Raw genomic sequence first — 16,366 nt, 5'->3', positions numbered from 1 at the left:
ATTCTGAGTTGGAAAAGCCTGATATATTTGGGAATATCAAGAGATCTATTGCTGGGCGGTGGTGGCGCACACCTTTATTCCCAGCACTTGGGAGGCAGAGGCAGGCGGATTTCTGAGTTCGAGGCCAGCCTGGTCTACAGAGTGAGTTCCAGGACAGCCAGGGCTACACAGAGAAACCCTGTCTTGAAAAACCAAAAAAAAAAAAAAAAAAAAGAAAAAAGAAAAAAAGAGATCTATTGTGGTTAAAGAAAATCAAGTAGGAAGTGGAGTAAAATATCACAGATAACAAGTCAACAGCATATGACCTCATGGCTCCTCCCAATGAGACAAGAAGCCATAGTAGAGTTTTAGCAAGGAATACTAAGAATACCTATATTTTATATATTTTAATTTTAATTTTTTTATTTTTTAAATCCTAAGTAGATGTGACTGGTCTCAACCTGTGGCATTCCTCCAGTTTCTGCCTCCTAAATGCTGGGTCTGTGTAGCGTTGCTTCATACACATGGGTGGAGGGCTGTCTACCGTAAACATGGCCTGGGCCTGAAGAAAGCTCACTTGCTACCCCTGCAACTGCTGTGGTTTCTTAAGTAGGACTGGGCCTTGTGGGCCCCATTATCAATGCTTGAGTGTCGACTGGCTTGATCTTGTGTGGGCAACTGTAGCTGTTGAGAGTTCATGAGTGTAAGTGGCTGTTGCTCCAGAAGACACTGTCTGGCTCTTACAGTCTGTCCCCTCATCTGGGATGTTCTCTGAATCTTGGATGAGAGGGTGTGACACAAATCCATTCCTTTCACCAAGATTGGGGTCTATGGGAAGAGCAAGATAGGAGGTGGCCTGGTGTTGGAACAATCCTGAATTTGTTCAAATGTTTCGGAACACTTTATCAGCACCTAGGAAGTCCACTCAATGAGTTTGCAGATCACGGGGAAGTCCCAGCTCCAGAAAGAAGTGTGGAACTTGTCATTGGTATTTACTATCATGTGACTACATGACGTCACTTAAGGGGCAATTGGAGAAGAGTGTGAATGGAGGGGAGATGTGGGACTGTCCCCTCAGGCCCCCTGGCATTAAGAAGAAGAAGGAAGAGCCAGCAAAGGAGGCCCATGACGATCAGTCCATACCCAGATGTCTGGCAGGATCCAAGTAATTCTTAGGTCATTGACTTACAATGGTTGAATCTGATGATCATGGTAGACTGAAGAGTCTATACACCGAGAAAAACTGGGTGTAGAGCCTTACATCCTTCCAATTGGTGTCTTACTGTGTTTCCCAAGCTGGGCTCTAACTTGTGTGTTCCAGCAGTCTTCTTGGGGAAGCCCCTCAATAGTGGTGGCTTCAGACCTTGCCACCACACCTGGTTCAGTCACCTCTCTTGCTGTTGGAAATTTAGTAAATAAGTGGCCCTTTTAAGGAATTAAAACTAAAAATTGAACCAGTGACTATCTACCCTCCTGCATGTCACCGTCTGCCTTGGAAATTTAGAGATCACTCCCTGTTATAGCTGCTGTGTGCTTAATGTTGTGAAGACTATAATTCATTGGGTCTTAAATGTAAGCCTTTTATATTTGTGGCCAGAGAGATGGATGAGGCACATGGTTGCCTCAGAGGCTATCAACGCAAGTTGAAATCTCTAGAACCCACAAACAAACAAACAAACAAAGCATGAGTGTTCCTACAAAAAGATGGGCGGCAGACAGGAATCCACAGAGAAGCTTGCAGGCAAGCTATCTTGAACAGTGGAGAAGCAGCAAAAAGACCCTGTCTCCAATAAGGTGGACCATGAAAGCAGATGCCAGATGTTGCCTTCTGACCGCTACACATACACAGTGGCACATGCAAGCACTGTATACATTTTGTATTAGAAATAACTCATAGCTAATATGCAATGGTCACAAGAAGAATGGGAGAAAGGACTGGAGACTCGTTTATTATACTTCTTAAACAGCACTTCCAGTCATCTTCATTATACTGCACAAGTCATAGCTCAAAACGGGGAAAGGTTTCCGTTATTCAGACATTTCTTAAGAATGTAGACATATGCATTTCATTCATAATAGAAAACAAGTGTAAATGAACCTTAAGAATACAAAGGATTAGTCAACAGCTCAGATGTAGAAAGCTCGCTTCTCTGAGGTTTAACAAAATACACTGTTCAACTGAATACTAAACTTCCTAGCAAATGGTTTTATACTTGGCACACTGAAAAACTGTGGGATTCAGTTACACTGTTTTACCTCATAGAAACTGCATGAACCCCTGTAACCCTACATGAATCAATGTATAGGCTTAAAGAATGACAGTAAGTTAAAGCCCTCTTGTCCCAACAAGCCACCTCTCAAACTGTGTCTGTCACCTCCTTTATAGTTTAGACAGCTTAAACAGATTTAAGCGTGTTGCTAGGCAACTAGCTCCGGAAGCATAACGGATTTCCTTCAGCATCCCGGCCCATTCTTTTTTATCGTCTTCATACCTGATGGAAGAAAAGACAATAAGCAGTCTTTAATGGGAGAGTTTTGTAAGGTGTGTGTGTGTGTTCAGTATAAAAATGGGATGATCTGGGGGAAAAAAAAGTCCCACTGCCTTCTACCCAGACAAAGTACCTGCCTGGTAAATAACTCTTGAATTCCTTTCAGAGCATGCACACTGAAGGAGCATAGACCTGGACTGTGGCTATTGTATTGGAATTGGGCTGTCTGGAAATGGACAGCTGAGCAGTTCATCACCCCCGCCCCCTGGGACTGGTGAAGATTGCTGGTGAAGTCACGGGAAGCAGACTCAAGAGAATTCAGAAAAGCAGGACTCAGCCTAAATTGCAGTTCCAATAGTTCCCATTTATTAGTGCCTCGTGTGGCATCTAATGCAGCATTGACTCTAAAATGCGCTTTCTCTCTGTTCTTTGAGGACTGCTCTTAGACTATGCCCTTGCTGCTCATTAGGAACTGGCTTTCTTGTCTGAATACTCAAGGTTACAAAGATAAAATTTGCATTGGCTTAAAATGTATGCTTGAGGGCTGGAGAGGTGGCTCAGCAGTTAAGAACACTGATGGCACTTCCAGAGGTCCTGAGTTCAATTCCCAGCAACCACATGGTGGCTAAAAACCCATCTGTAATGGGATCCCATGCTCTCTTCTGGTGTGTCTGAAAACAATACTACAGTATACTCATATACATAAAATAAAATAAATAAATTTTTAAAAATTGTGCCCCCAAGTCAAAAAACCTCAGAAAGTACTGCAATACAACTTGAGGATAGTCACTTTAGATGTTACCCCAAGTCAGAAAACAACAAGATCATAAAAATTAGCATTTCCATCGCTAAGCAAGGCGGGGACGGTTGCCCTACCCCAAACCCTAATCTAGTGGTTTTCAAGCTCTTTTGCACATGTAAAATCATTTGGGGGAATCTGTCAAGTTTCCAAAGGCCAGCCCATACCCCACCCCAGCTAAACCCATCAGCAGGGATGCAAGAGGGGCCCTGGTGGCTCAGAAAGCTCTGCAGTGATGCCACTGTGCTGGCAAGTTTGAGAACACAAAGATGAGTCCTAGGCAGGGGATTCAGCAGGAGACCCTGCACTTTTCACTTCTCCTTTCTGCCTACGGCTTCCTCCTGCTGGGGCAGGCAGCATAGACTACGTCAGAACCTCGTGGCTCATGCGAAGTTCAGTTAGTTGTTGGCATGGTTTCTTCCCATCAGTGTTTCTCAAACTTGTCTGCACATCCAATCGCCTGGAGTTTTAGGAAATAATGATACTTGGGTCCCATCTCCAGAATCGGGGCATAATCAGTCTGTGTGTGAAGGCCTGGCTCTGGTGTATCTGAGAAGTGTCACAGAGGATTGCTGTGCAGTCAGGGTTGGGCTTCACTACTTATTCACCCTTGCACCTGTTCTCCAAACCTCTCATGGTTCCATTACTCATTCTGCTTCTGTTAAGTCCAGTGTTTCTGTATTTCACCCTCTTGCCGATTCTAGCCTCCCTGGTCCTTGTAAATCTTCAGGGGTTTTTGTTTTGTTTTGTTTGTTTTTGTTTTTTGAGGGAAAGAGAGATTGTAATGAACTATGTTTTATAGCCACTTTTTCCTCAACACAACTAGTTACTACAACATAAGGATTTTTTTAAAGCTTTTATGTGCATATGTATTTGTGTGTGTGTGTGTGTTCATATACATGGGATTGAATTATAGAGCTCCAGGTGCCTGTGCCCTGCCATGAACTGTCTGCCTATCAAGAAGTATCCAAGGCATGGAAGAGTGGTTTGGTGAAACTGGTCTTTCATCCCTGTGGCTAGTTTGAGTCCAGAAGGAATAACATCCATTCTTTGGTCTCAGGTGTAGTGCCCTGCCATCACTGATTGGACATCCAAATGAAGTGAGCTAACGAATCAAGTAGGAATCTTGTTAAAAATGCCACCTCTGGTTCAGGAGCTCTGAGGAGGGAGGGGTCTGGGATTCTGAGTCTCCAAGCAGCTCCAAGGGATACTAACGCTACAGACAGTCACAAGCCATGCTCTGGGGAGCAGAGCATCAGCCCATCTGAGAACAGGCCACTCGAAGGCCTCTAACCATTCCAGTGGGGCTGGGCTTGAAGCTGGTGGGGGAGCATGAGGGTGGCTGTTTCTAGGACAGTATGCAGCAGGGTCTCACTTAGGTTCTCCTTAGGCATCCAAGAGTCCCGTCCTGTAAGTCAGATGTCAAGCACAGTGCCTGGGCTAGCATCCTGTCGGGACCTATCCATCACCACATGCCCTGCATAAGACTGTGGTCTCCAAATAGAACTTATGCTCCTGTGACCTCCAGTATATTTCTTAGTTTCCATTTGATATTTACTGTATCTGACACTATGGTAAAAGTGTTCCCTGCCCTTTAAAAAACATTCTTTGATTAAAATAGTTCAGTTGAGTAATCACTGCGTACTTGGGAGAATTGCCCCACAGCTGTCAGGGTGGTAAAATGGATGGCTCCTTGCCCTTCTTTTTAAAAAGCCTTCGCTGCCAAGCCTGGTGGGGTACACCTTTGATCCCAGCACTCCACTCAGGAGGCAGAGGCTGGCAGGTCTCTTGAGTTTGAGACCAAGCTGCTGGTCTAAATTAAAAAAAAAAGAAAGAAGGAAAGAAAGGAAGAAAGAAGAAAGAAAGAAAGAAAGAAGAAAACTAAAAAAAAAAAAGCATCTACTAATCAAACCATCAAACAATTGGAAGAATAAATTATACTTAATGAACTCACTTAAAACTCAAAAGACTAAACACGTGTTCAGCGCTGTGGGTTTTTTTAAATGTAATTTTTAAATGATGTTTTTTTTTTTTTCTTTTTTAAATGTGCATTGGTGTTTGCCTGCATGTATGTCTGTGTAAGGCTGTTAGATCCCCTGGAGCTGGAGTTGCGGACAGTTGTGAGTTGCCAGGTAGGTGCTCCAGGACCTCTTGAAGAACAGCCAGTGCTCTTAACCACTGAGCCATCTCTTCAGCTCCCAAGTGCTGTGTTTTCTTAGAAAAGGAACTACTCTGAAGGAAAATAAAGCCCTACTGGGTGGCTAGAGCATCACACACTTAAGGCTAGAACCAGGCAGAACAGCTCAACTGTCCTAACTCATTTTACAATGAAAGGAACCTGTTTAGGGCCGTAAGCTGTGGCTTAGCAGTCAAGACCACTGGCTGGTCTTTCAGAGGACCCAGGTTTGATTCTCAGCATCCACATGGTGACTCATGTCTGTAACTTCTAGGGATCCAGTGCCCTCTTCTGGCCTCCAAATGCATCAAATAGGCATGTGGTATACGGACATACGCATAAAATAACAACAACAAAAAAAGCAACCAATCTGGGCGACTTCTTTCTGTAGTCTCACAGCTAATCACGAATACTTGGTCAGTAAGTCACATATTCCAAAGTTCAGTTAGACTTGAAGTTTATAGCCTACCACTGAGTCGTATTGTGTGTGTGATGGGAAAATCTGGCTTACTTACTACAATATTGCTCATCAATTTAATTCTGGTTCAAAGAATTAGACAGAGGACAACTTACTTCCATATATCATTGACTTCAGTGGGAGCAAACTCTTTAGATTCCAGCTGAATCATTGCAAAGCCACCGATGGCGTACAGGGATCCTGCCAGGCTGACCAGGCTGATGGAACTTCTTTCTTGGGGAAATTCCGTCATCACTTCCCACCTAGGTATTTTATTGAAAATGCAGTCAACATAAAATGTACAGAAACACACCATTTTGGTGTAATTTTGTTATTTTTAAAGGATGTGTGTATCTGTGTGTTTAAGAGTAGAAACAGAGGGTTTATAGTTTTGTGTGTAGGTTTATACTTTTTTATTTTAGAGTTTCACTACGTGGCTCTGGCTGGCCTGGAACTCAGAGGTCTGTCTGCCTCTGCCTGCCTGCCTACTGCTGCCAAAGTCATACCCCCATCTACCGAGTCCAGCAGATTTAAGCTTTTTTTTGCACTGGAGCATTTACCCTTACTCTCTGTCCAGTCTTCAAGAACATCATTGTTAATGATCATTTAAATCTAGTCTCATAAAAATGCTTTGTGATTTGCAGACATCAAGATTATTTTGTGATCATAGACATTTGGTTTCTTTAAAAAGTAATAATACGACTCTAATTTTTCGTTGCTAATACAATGAATATGCTATTGTATATATGCTACATGTATAATGTATAAAATACAAGACATATATGATTGTATAAAACATGTACTCACCTAGGTATGTAAGCTCAAAAATATAGAAAGATTAATTTCACATAAAAATATTAGTCAAGTATATTTTCATATTAATCCAATAAAAAACAAAAGTAAAAAAAATAAGAAACATATAAAGCATTTGTAGTTTATGAGTGCTAGTTGTTAACAGGTGAAAATCTTTTAAAATATTTTTGTTAGTTTTTTTGTTTTTCAAGGCAGTATTTCTCTATGTGGACCAGGCTGGGCTCGAACTCAGATATCCACATGCCTCTGCCTCTCAGGTGCTGGGATTAAAGGTGTATACCACCATGCCTGGCCAAAAAAAAAATCACCTTTTAATTCGTAAACTACCTGTTCCTAAGACATGCATATCTATCTTAAATTTATACAGTGCTTCAGAGGTAATAACGCCTTTGCTAAATGACTGGCTGTATACAGTTAGTGCAGAGTCAGGCAAACAATGTGTCAATGTTAACTCATGAGTTGCACATTCCTAATGACAAACCCATGGTATGGGGAGTGGGAAATACTTCCCCTTTAACACCAGGTTCTCTGGCTTCCTCTCCCCGAGCCTGAGAAAGCCTAGTTGCTACCAAGAAGCAACAACTAAATGTATATGACTCATGTGCTGTGGCAAAGCAACTCACTTGTTGGTTTTGAGGTCAAAGGCTTCAACTGAAGCTGAAAGACCATCTTCAGTGACACCTCCTGCGATCACAATTTTGCCTTTATGGACTGCCACACCAAACATGGAACGAGGGGTTTTCATCGGAGCCAGATCTTTCCAGTCTCCTTTCTTGGGGTTGTAGATAAACACCCTATTTGTACACTTTCTGTGAACATAAAAAGAAAATAAATCTTCCTTTTAGACCCTTCTTTTTGTGAAAGCCGCTTTACTAATTTAGTTCTGTTTGTGATGGAGTACATTACATAGTACTTTATTTAAAGTAATCTGGAACTGTTTGGGGTGAGAGATGTAGGTTAGTGAGAGAATGCTACCAAAGCATGTGTGAGCCTCTGTGTTCAAACCCCCAAAAAATGTTTCTCCCCAGGGAGCCTAGCCCTGTCTACATAAGATCCTATATTAAAAACCCTTATGACTGTAGATTGTGTTAAGTAATCATGTAGGCCGATTAATGATGAAAACACTTTTATGTGCTAAATGCCAGCAGGAACACTTAGACTCATTGAATTATTCTCAGGATGGACCTTAGGTTTTCTTAAAGTTTTCCATAACCAATCAATAGTCCTGAATCCCAATAGTAACCAGTTTGGTAATGCCAACAAGCAAAATTTCTTCTGTGAGAATAGTTTTTTTCTTAATATGATAAAAGACCATATATAGACATTTCCTTTAAGATTTGACTATGTCAAGGAAGGTCTTGGTGAGAGCAGAATAGAAAATCATATTCACTAGGGCACTTTATGTCCCCTCTGCCCCTCCCTCCATATTTGGGATTGGACTCAGGCCTCCATATTCTAATAGTGTGCTACCGAGTCCCAGCCCCAGCCTCTGCCCCCTACTTTTAGCTAATGATTTATTTCAAAGTTCTTGACTTGGACATTTGCAATGCTGTCTAGGACTAAGATTCTCAAGATTAACATATTACTTCTGGCAGATATGAAAGCTTCTTATTGATGTATCGATTTTCTGGTTACTAATGTTATCTGAAGGAAACAATTTAAATCATTTTGGCAGAATTCCAATGTTTTCAAAGTCATAACACACTTAACAGAGATTGTTTATTCCATTTACTCAGAGAAAAAGTCCAAATTAAGAGTGCATTTACCACCAGGTGCTGGTGGCACACGCCTTTAATCCCAGCGCTTGGGAGGCAGAGGCAGGCGGATTTCTGAGTTCGAGGCCAGCCTGGTCTACAGGGTGAGTTCCAGGACAGCCAGAAACCTTGTCTCGGAAAACATACACACACACACACACACACACACACACACACACACACACACACAAAGAGTGCATTTACCATGTCCATCTTAAGTATTCATTGGATGGAAAAAGCAAAGACTAAGAAAGGGATTTCCTTTCAGGATATACCATCTTTGAGTATGGAGAGAGAGAAGAAAAAACTCATTGCTTGTTTAGGAACAGTTTCTGTGGGTTTTTTTTTTTTTTTAAATCATTTTCATTGAATACAATTAATAAGCTCCAGAATATAGAGTTCTTTACTTGACATAGAAGTTCATATTTGACTTTCTCCTTGCTACACTTGTATACTTTTGTTGTTTGTTGTTTGTTTTGAGATGATGTCTTGGCTATGTTGTCTAGGTGGTCTGGGAATCCTGGGATCAGCTGGCCTCAGCCTGGGACTGTGGGTGCATGTTACTGCGCTCAACTGGACCCTTAAAATTCATAATTTCCTTTCCTTTCCATGGTTAGACAGCTCTATTAATAATTAGTCTGGGAAAATGATGAACCAAGTGAGGCATCTTTCTTTAGGATGGGAGACTTCACACTATAAACAAAAGTGATCATTTGACCAGATGGGATGCTGGCTTAACTGACCTCAGGAGCACCCTCTGAGAAATAAGATCTCTGTCCTAACTACAGATGTTCTAGAACAGTGGATCTCAGTCTTCCTAATGCCGTGACCCTTTAATACAGTTCCTCGTGTTGTGGTAGACGCCCAGCCAAAAAACTACTTTTATTGCTAATTCATAACTGTAATTTTACTGCTGTTATGGATCATGATGAAATGTCTGTGTTTTCCAATGATTTTAGGTAACCCCTGGGAAAGGTTGATTGTGGTGATCTACAGACTGAGAACCACTGGCCTAGAAGCCAAGATGGGTTCCTACCTGAGATATACCCTGGCTTTCCTGCAAGAGACTAGCTAGAAGTCGTGAAATGGAGACCTGAGAGGGAGTAAGTCACCAACATGTCGCTGGAGAAATGACTGCACTCCTCCAGTGACTGTGCTTTTAGTCTCCAACCGCTATAAATTCCCGCTAATGTACACAAAGTACAAATCCACATAGTTTTCTGTGTACTGTTTTGCTAATGGATATAATGCCATGTTAAAGAGTACAACGGAAATTATCCCCTGGTACCTGCCCCTTCAGCCTAGTGACCTGAGTTCAGTCCCTAGATCCCACATGGTGGACAGAGCTCATTGGTGTTGTCTTCTGACATCCGTGTGTGTCCTTCCAGAAATGCTCCCTCTCCACATTATATAATAACAAAGTAAAAAAATGTAAATGTCAATCTGCTTATGGTTCATTGAATACGGAAGCCTACCTGTCTTTTTAGTAAAATAAAAGGCAGTTAAATAAAAGGCTGACTGTGCTCCTAGATGCTGCTCTTCCACTCTCGGGATGTGTATCGTTGAGGTATTGTGCTCATACGGCAGCGTTTTCTATTCCTCTCTATCTGGTCTAGTGACTTTAAAGCCTTATCATTACAATTTCCTCTCATAACTTTTCAAAATTTTATTCGCAGTTTTTATCTGCAAAATATGGTGTTAGAGACCCAAGTCCCATTTCAGTATGTAGTCTAAAATAAATAAATAAAAATAAATAAATAAATAAATAAATAAATAAATAAATAAATAAATAAAGGAAATCTTTGCAATACCTCACTTGGATATAAATCAAAAGGAAACTTTAGGGCACTTACTTGTCATCTGTCTTTCCGCCTAGACAGTATATCATCCCATTATGTGAAATCACGTTATGGCCATAAACTTTAATAGGAAGATTTTTCACTTCACTCCACTTTGCAGCCCTAAAATTAAATAATAGAATTCATGTTCCAGCTAGTGAAAGTACGGATTTGTTATAGGCATGCTTATGGAACAGAAATATTATGGGACTGTTATGTTAACTTACACAGGATCGTAGCATAATACAGAATCTAGTGAAGCCTCTGTTTGAAGGTCTTTGCCGGCGACCACATAGATTTTGTCATCTACCTCTCCCAGACCAAAGAGACACCTGGCTGATGGGAGAGGCGGAAGTCCGACCCACTCAGATGTTACGTTATCAAGCTGGAAAAAAATGAGTTATGGTGATAGGTAGAAAAATATTACCAGGTATAACTAAGAAGTTCTCAATATTTCAGGTATTGCTTAAAATCTAGAGAGATGAACTTAAGATCTTGTATAATCCTTATAATCCTAAAGTATTATATTTGAGCTTAGAATTACTAAAAAAGAACGTAATCCTAAAGTACGATATTTATAGTTTAGCTCAGAATTAGTAAAGAGAATGAGACAATCTACTTGGCCTATGAAAACACAATACTAAAATAAAAGCAAAAACAAGACCCCAAAAACGACATCAAGAGAGAGCAGAGAATAAAATAGAATTGTTAGGACTGGGCAGTTTCTCATCAAATTCTTCTCTGAAGTTACCTCATTCAGTTTTGAAACAAAGAATCTTAATACTTTTGGGACACTGGGGAAAGACAGGGTGTCTACGGCAGGGGTCACAGTATGTGAGTGACCCCCGCATGCTATATTTAACACACTCCCAAAGCCAGCACCCGGGACAGCTGGACTTGTCGCTCAGTCCACAGACAACTGAGAGGGAGGGCAGTATCGCTTCTCCATTTTTGAGACATGTCTAGGTTCCCTGTGTTTTATTGTTTGGGGTACAGGAAAATACTCATGTCAATACTTGTGTTTTGGGTGGAGTCATCTAAAATATCATCTTTCTGGTTTGTGCTAAACAGCAGTCTGGCTTGAAGCCAGCTTTACAAGGGACCTGTCACTGTCACGCTCTGACTAGGGATTCATTCTGGCACCTACTTCTTTAATCTTAACATACTTCTTTCACATTTTAGGGCAAAACTGCCAAGGAAACGCTAAAGGTATAGCCGCTTTGTTGCATGCCACTTCCAGTAAAGAGAAATGCATTCACCTCAACACCAGTGTGGTCAGGAATAGGAGAGACTGGTAGTGACGTGGAGGGGCTTCTCTGGAAGCCTTTCTGTTTCTGGTCTAGTAGTGTCAGTTAAAGTTCTGAGACTAAAGGACACACCATGACATGGGGTTAATCCCCTTGTGCACAGGATTAGCTTTGCAGATATTTTGTTTCAGCATCTAGATTGTGACTGTAATGTTTTCACTCTTGAAAAAGAATCTGAGGTCAAGAAAGTGTCTAGGGCCGAGAGTATGTAGTCTACTGGAGCTGAGATTACACAGGCAGACCCCTGGGTTTGACTCCTAGCTGTGGAGTGGGGGAGCCCTAAGTAATAAAGTAGAATCAACAATAAACATTTATAGAAGTCTGACTCTGAAGAGTTCTGTGCAAAATACTCAGATAAGTAACCTCATTTGGCTTCCCAGGTAGGGACACTTGCCCAACTTCACATGGCTTTCTAGGTGGTTTTTCAATACCATGCCATCTAGTAAATCTATAGGCATCTGTTGCCTGAGATAAGGTGTCATTATGCAGCTTTGGTACTTTTATTTTTAGCAGATCAACAGCTATCTTAATCCCAAACCTGAGGACCCAGTTCCCATACAGACTATGTAGCATCACCTTCATACCTTGTCCTGGAGCGTTGTCTATACCAGATTACAGTAGGTTGCCAGCCAGCACCTTTAGTGGATGAGCTCTCAAGCCATTTAACTCTTCAAGATCCCACTCTGTTAAAATTAGGGTTTATACCTAAAATACTCAAAGTGTGGTCTGCTTACTGCAGTCTAAAACTTGATGAATCTATGACTTCCATGAAGGAGGGGGAATTAATCTTAAAAAGGCCTCAAATTCCCACAGTCTATTTGCAGCATACGCCAAATGTCAGTTCACTCTGAAGTTACTGCATCTCATGCACATGCAGCCAAGCAGAAAAAGACAAAGCCTGAAATTCTCGTAGGAAGCTCTCTTTTACTATTTCAATTCAGGAATCTTAGATCTACATCTGTGCCTTTTGGAAGTAGTGAGGGAAAGGCCCTTCCTCTGCATAACTGTTTCAGTGGCTCATGCTTCATCAGGTAATCTCACTTGGAAATCGAGACACAATAAAGAGAAAGGGAAGCAACAGAGTGGAGAGAGTAAATGTTAAAACAAGGACTTGAAAATAGAGAGTGTGGGCTCGGGGTATATTTTTAAAGTAAGTGTGTGTGTGTGTGTGTGTGTAGAATTACTCTATGCTGTAACTGTTCCTTGGGTCTATGATTATATTATCTGTCTGACCTGTCTGTCTGTGCCTGTCTACCTATCCATTTGATTTGATAGTTTTTACTTCCCAGCTATATTTACAATCTTTTTCATTGGATTTGCCCTTTCTAAAGTTAATCTGAATTTGAAATCAGGGCTTGGGGAAATTCAGGGCTGGGTCACATTCAAATACTTTTGCTAGTGTCTTTCACTGGAACTTAGAATATTAAGAAACATGACTAGTATATATTATTCTGACTTATTCTAACTATACTTCCCTAACAGAGCAACTTGGTGAAAGGTAGTATTTTGTGAATGCATGGTATGATGTGTATTTTGAGAGCATCTAGTGACTGTGGCATGACATTCTACACTTGCTTATCTCTGGCCTTTCCAATTTAAGTGCCTGAAAACCCCAGGCCACGATTAGCTATGATCTAATCAAATTCTTGCTGATCAAATCACAAGCTGCAAAGCATCGATTGGCAATACTGAAAATGCAGGTTAAGTCAGAAGGTGACATTTGGGGATGCTATTTTTTTTAATGATCCAAAGTGTACAGGATATACACAGGAGTCCTTTCTTTTTTAATATCTTTTATATAGTAACAAGAAATAAGAAATGAAATGCTTCTTCCCCCAACCTCCAAGGAGAAAAGCAGACTAAGTCCCACTCCCTTGCAGCATGTAAGGCATTCATGGTGTAGACAAATAACTTTGCTTAGGAAAATATCCTAACCTATTTATCAGGTAATAGTGTTAAAGGTTATAAAGTCAGTCTTTACCAAAATCCTGAGCTGTGAGGGATTATAACTACCATCAGCTACTATACACTATTAGGGAGAAAGGATGGGAAGAAAATCTTGAGTAATGAGTTAGGTATAAGGACTTGCGGCACCACACCTTTTTACTAAACATGAAGTCTAATTATTTCTGCCAGCACTCTTAAGTATCACAGTGTAAGAGGGCATGGGGGATATCCATATGAACAGTATGTAAGCACCTCCCCCTCCCCCCAGATAATTCACAAATTGGCTAATTAATGGTGGTCAACCCCAGCCTGTGCTTCCTTACCTGGAAAAAGTACGATTGCAGGGGTTGATCCTTATTCTCTTCGTCCACATACAGTCCTCCGACCACGTAGACCTGATTCTGTTGGGTAACAATACTGGAATGGTTTCTGGGGATCTGCTCAGCTAGGGCAGTAAGGTAACACTCGTTTTCCATGGGGTCATATGCCACTGCAGCTGTGTCATTGACCAAGAGGATGAGATCTTTAACGAACATTCCATGCCTGGGGATGTCATTCAGGTAACCAGGAAGTAAGTCTTCATCACCAACATCACCATTCACCTCGCCTGCACCCCCCTTATCTGCATTTTTGCTGGGTTCCGGAAGTTTGCCTGCAAAAGCGTCTTTTAGAACTTTGATTTTTTTCTGGACTTCTGGGTTGCTTTTAATTATGTCATCTTTCTCAACGTGGTCTTTGAAATATTTCTCTGCCATAAGGCGAAAACGAATACAGTCAAACACTTCGCTAAGATTTTTCGCCCTGTTTTCTTTGTCTGTCCGCACCCATTTCATCACGGCCTCAAATACTACTTCCTCCTTTTCCACGTTGAGGCTGTCATTTGAAATGACAGAGATCAGTTCCTGTGGAGACAGCTGCATGAAGTCTTCTTCCTTACAAATCTGTACAAAGCGGTCTGACACAAACTCCCGGGCAGAAATGGCAAGTCTTGGGCAGTCGAGAAGAAGCCCCAATCTTAGGATGGCCAGACAGTTACCGGGAGCCAGCCTTTTCTGAAGGTAAGACACACAGACTGTGAACACCGAGGGAATCTGGAAGCGGCTGGACAGGGCGAAGATGTCTTGCACGTTCCCATCATTGAGATCAATACTGGCAGAGTACAGGTATTTGATGATCAAATCAAGTATAGCAGGATCCACGTTGTCTAGCGCTACCTCTTTTTTTTTCTCCTCCTCAATTTCAGATAAAAAATACTCACGGAAGTAAGGGCTACAAGCCGATAATATCAGTCTGTGGCAAGGAAAACTTTTGTCACCTGCTTTTAGGGTGCAATCGATGAACTTTTTCTCTTCCAGGAGATCTTTTAGACCATCCTGAAGGAGGGTGGACTGGTAAAGCCGGAGTTCCTCTGCAAGCTCCCGCTGGGAATCCATTCTGTGAGGAACCTGGGTAAGGAAGGGAACACTGAGGGTCTTCGCTCCTGGTTGCACACAGGGCTCGCTGTAAAAAGGCAGATCAGTGTGCCCTGCGCAGCCTGAAGCCTTTGCAATTTAATCCCACCGGCTAAATATAGACACCAGCTCTAACAACGGGAATTTAGGAGAGCTGTTTGGAAAAGGAGTGTTGTTCAGCTGTCTGAGATTGAAAATAACAACTGGGACTTCTGGTCACTAAGGAAACTGCTAAGAAACAAGGCATTCAGGTGAAGCGGGAAGCAATGAAGAGAGCCTTGAAACATACGTTAATAAAGGGCGGCCACAAGAAAATGCTTACTGACCTAAGAGAAAAAAATGAATCATAAAAATGAGTCACTCCTCTAAAAATGGCCTAGTGGCAAGCTACTTGGCTATCTGAATTAATGATGCCAAGGTCAAGAACACGAGGTGAGTTCACTTCAATTCTCATAAGTTATGAGTCCAATGGTTTAAAATAAAAAAAAATGTTGCTTCCTACTAAAAGTAGATAGAATTTTCTTTTTCAAGTAGGAAATGTTTATATACTTCTTAGTCTTATATATAACCTTTTAAGTGCTATCTCCATAACTGAAGTAGCAAATGCAGAGAAATTTAATTTTCTAAAATATTCTAAATTATCTTTATTTTTAGGTGAGAAAACTATAATTACTACTAAGCTATCAAATTCATTTACAGTCTGTCTTGCTATACAAGGGATATGAAGTGACAAAAAAAGGAAAATAAAGACAAAAGTTTAAAAGGAATCAAGATCAGAGAAAAACAGTTAAGTCTTTGGGGGAAAGAAAAGACCTGCATACAAACTAGGACTATTTTGTGCTGAAACATACCTTTCACAAAATAAAAGTTAAAAAATAGAACAGATACAACCCTATGAGAAAAATGCTGTCCCCTGAGACAGTAAAATCAGGATGAACAGCTCTGTCACCTGTACTATTTAGAGAGCAGGCCTTGTTTAATATAATTCTGGAGACATATTTATGTTGCTGCTGCTGGAACACCCTGTGGAATGAGGTGATTTCAAAGGACTCAGCCAGGCATAGTGGCACACACCTTTACTCCCAGGACCTGTGAGGCAGAGGGAGGAAGTTTATTCTCCACAACGCAGTGAGTTTAAAGCCAGCCTGGTCTATGTGAATAGACCCTGTCACGTCTCCGACTGTCCCTTCGTTTACATTTAGATGGCATTATACATTTCTTCATGAAGTACTTTGTGACAGGACCATGATCACATCCTCAACTCGGTAGAGCTACAAAGATGCTAAAGCTTCAATGGCTGCTGTTCTTAATGTCCTGCCCCCCCCACACACACACACACAACAGAAGCTCAGTGAA

The 16,366-nt window shown here is 41.3% G+C and overlaps 1 protein-coding gene across 1 annotated transcript; it reads right to left on the bottom strand.

The window, feature by feature from the left end:
* Positions 1–1,912: 1,912 nt before the first annotated feature.
* Klhl41 (kelch like family member 41) lies at positions 1,913–15,395 on the bottom strand. Its single transcript, XM_034494996.2, has 6 exons — positions 13,883–15,395; positions 10,533–10,690; positions 10,321–10,428; positions 7,337–7,522; positions 6,017–6,163; positions 1,913–2,471 (listed from the first exon to the last, which is right to left on the bottom strand). Exons 1-6 carry the CDS (start codon positions 14,990–14,992, stop codon positions 2,360–2,362), a joined length of 1,821 nt encoding a protein of 606 aa, XP_034350887.1. The 5' UTR covers positions 14,993–15,395; the 3' UTR covers positions 1,913–2,359.
* Positions 15,396–16,366: the final 971 nt, after the last annotated feature.

Source organism: Arvicanthis niloticus, chromosome 2 (assembly GCF_011762505.2).
Source record: "Arvicanthis niloticus isolate mArvNil1 chromosome 2, mArvNil1.pat.X, whole genome shotgun sequence".
Taxonomy (NCBI): Eukaryota; Metazoa; Chordata; class Mammalia; order Rodentia; family Muridae; genus Arvicanthis; species Arvicanthis niloticus.
The sequence above is the reverse complement of the archived record's forward strand: the minus strand, read 5'-3'. Positions and strand labels throughout refer to the sequence as shown.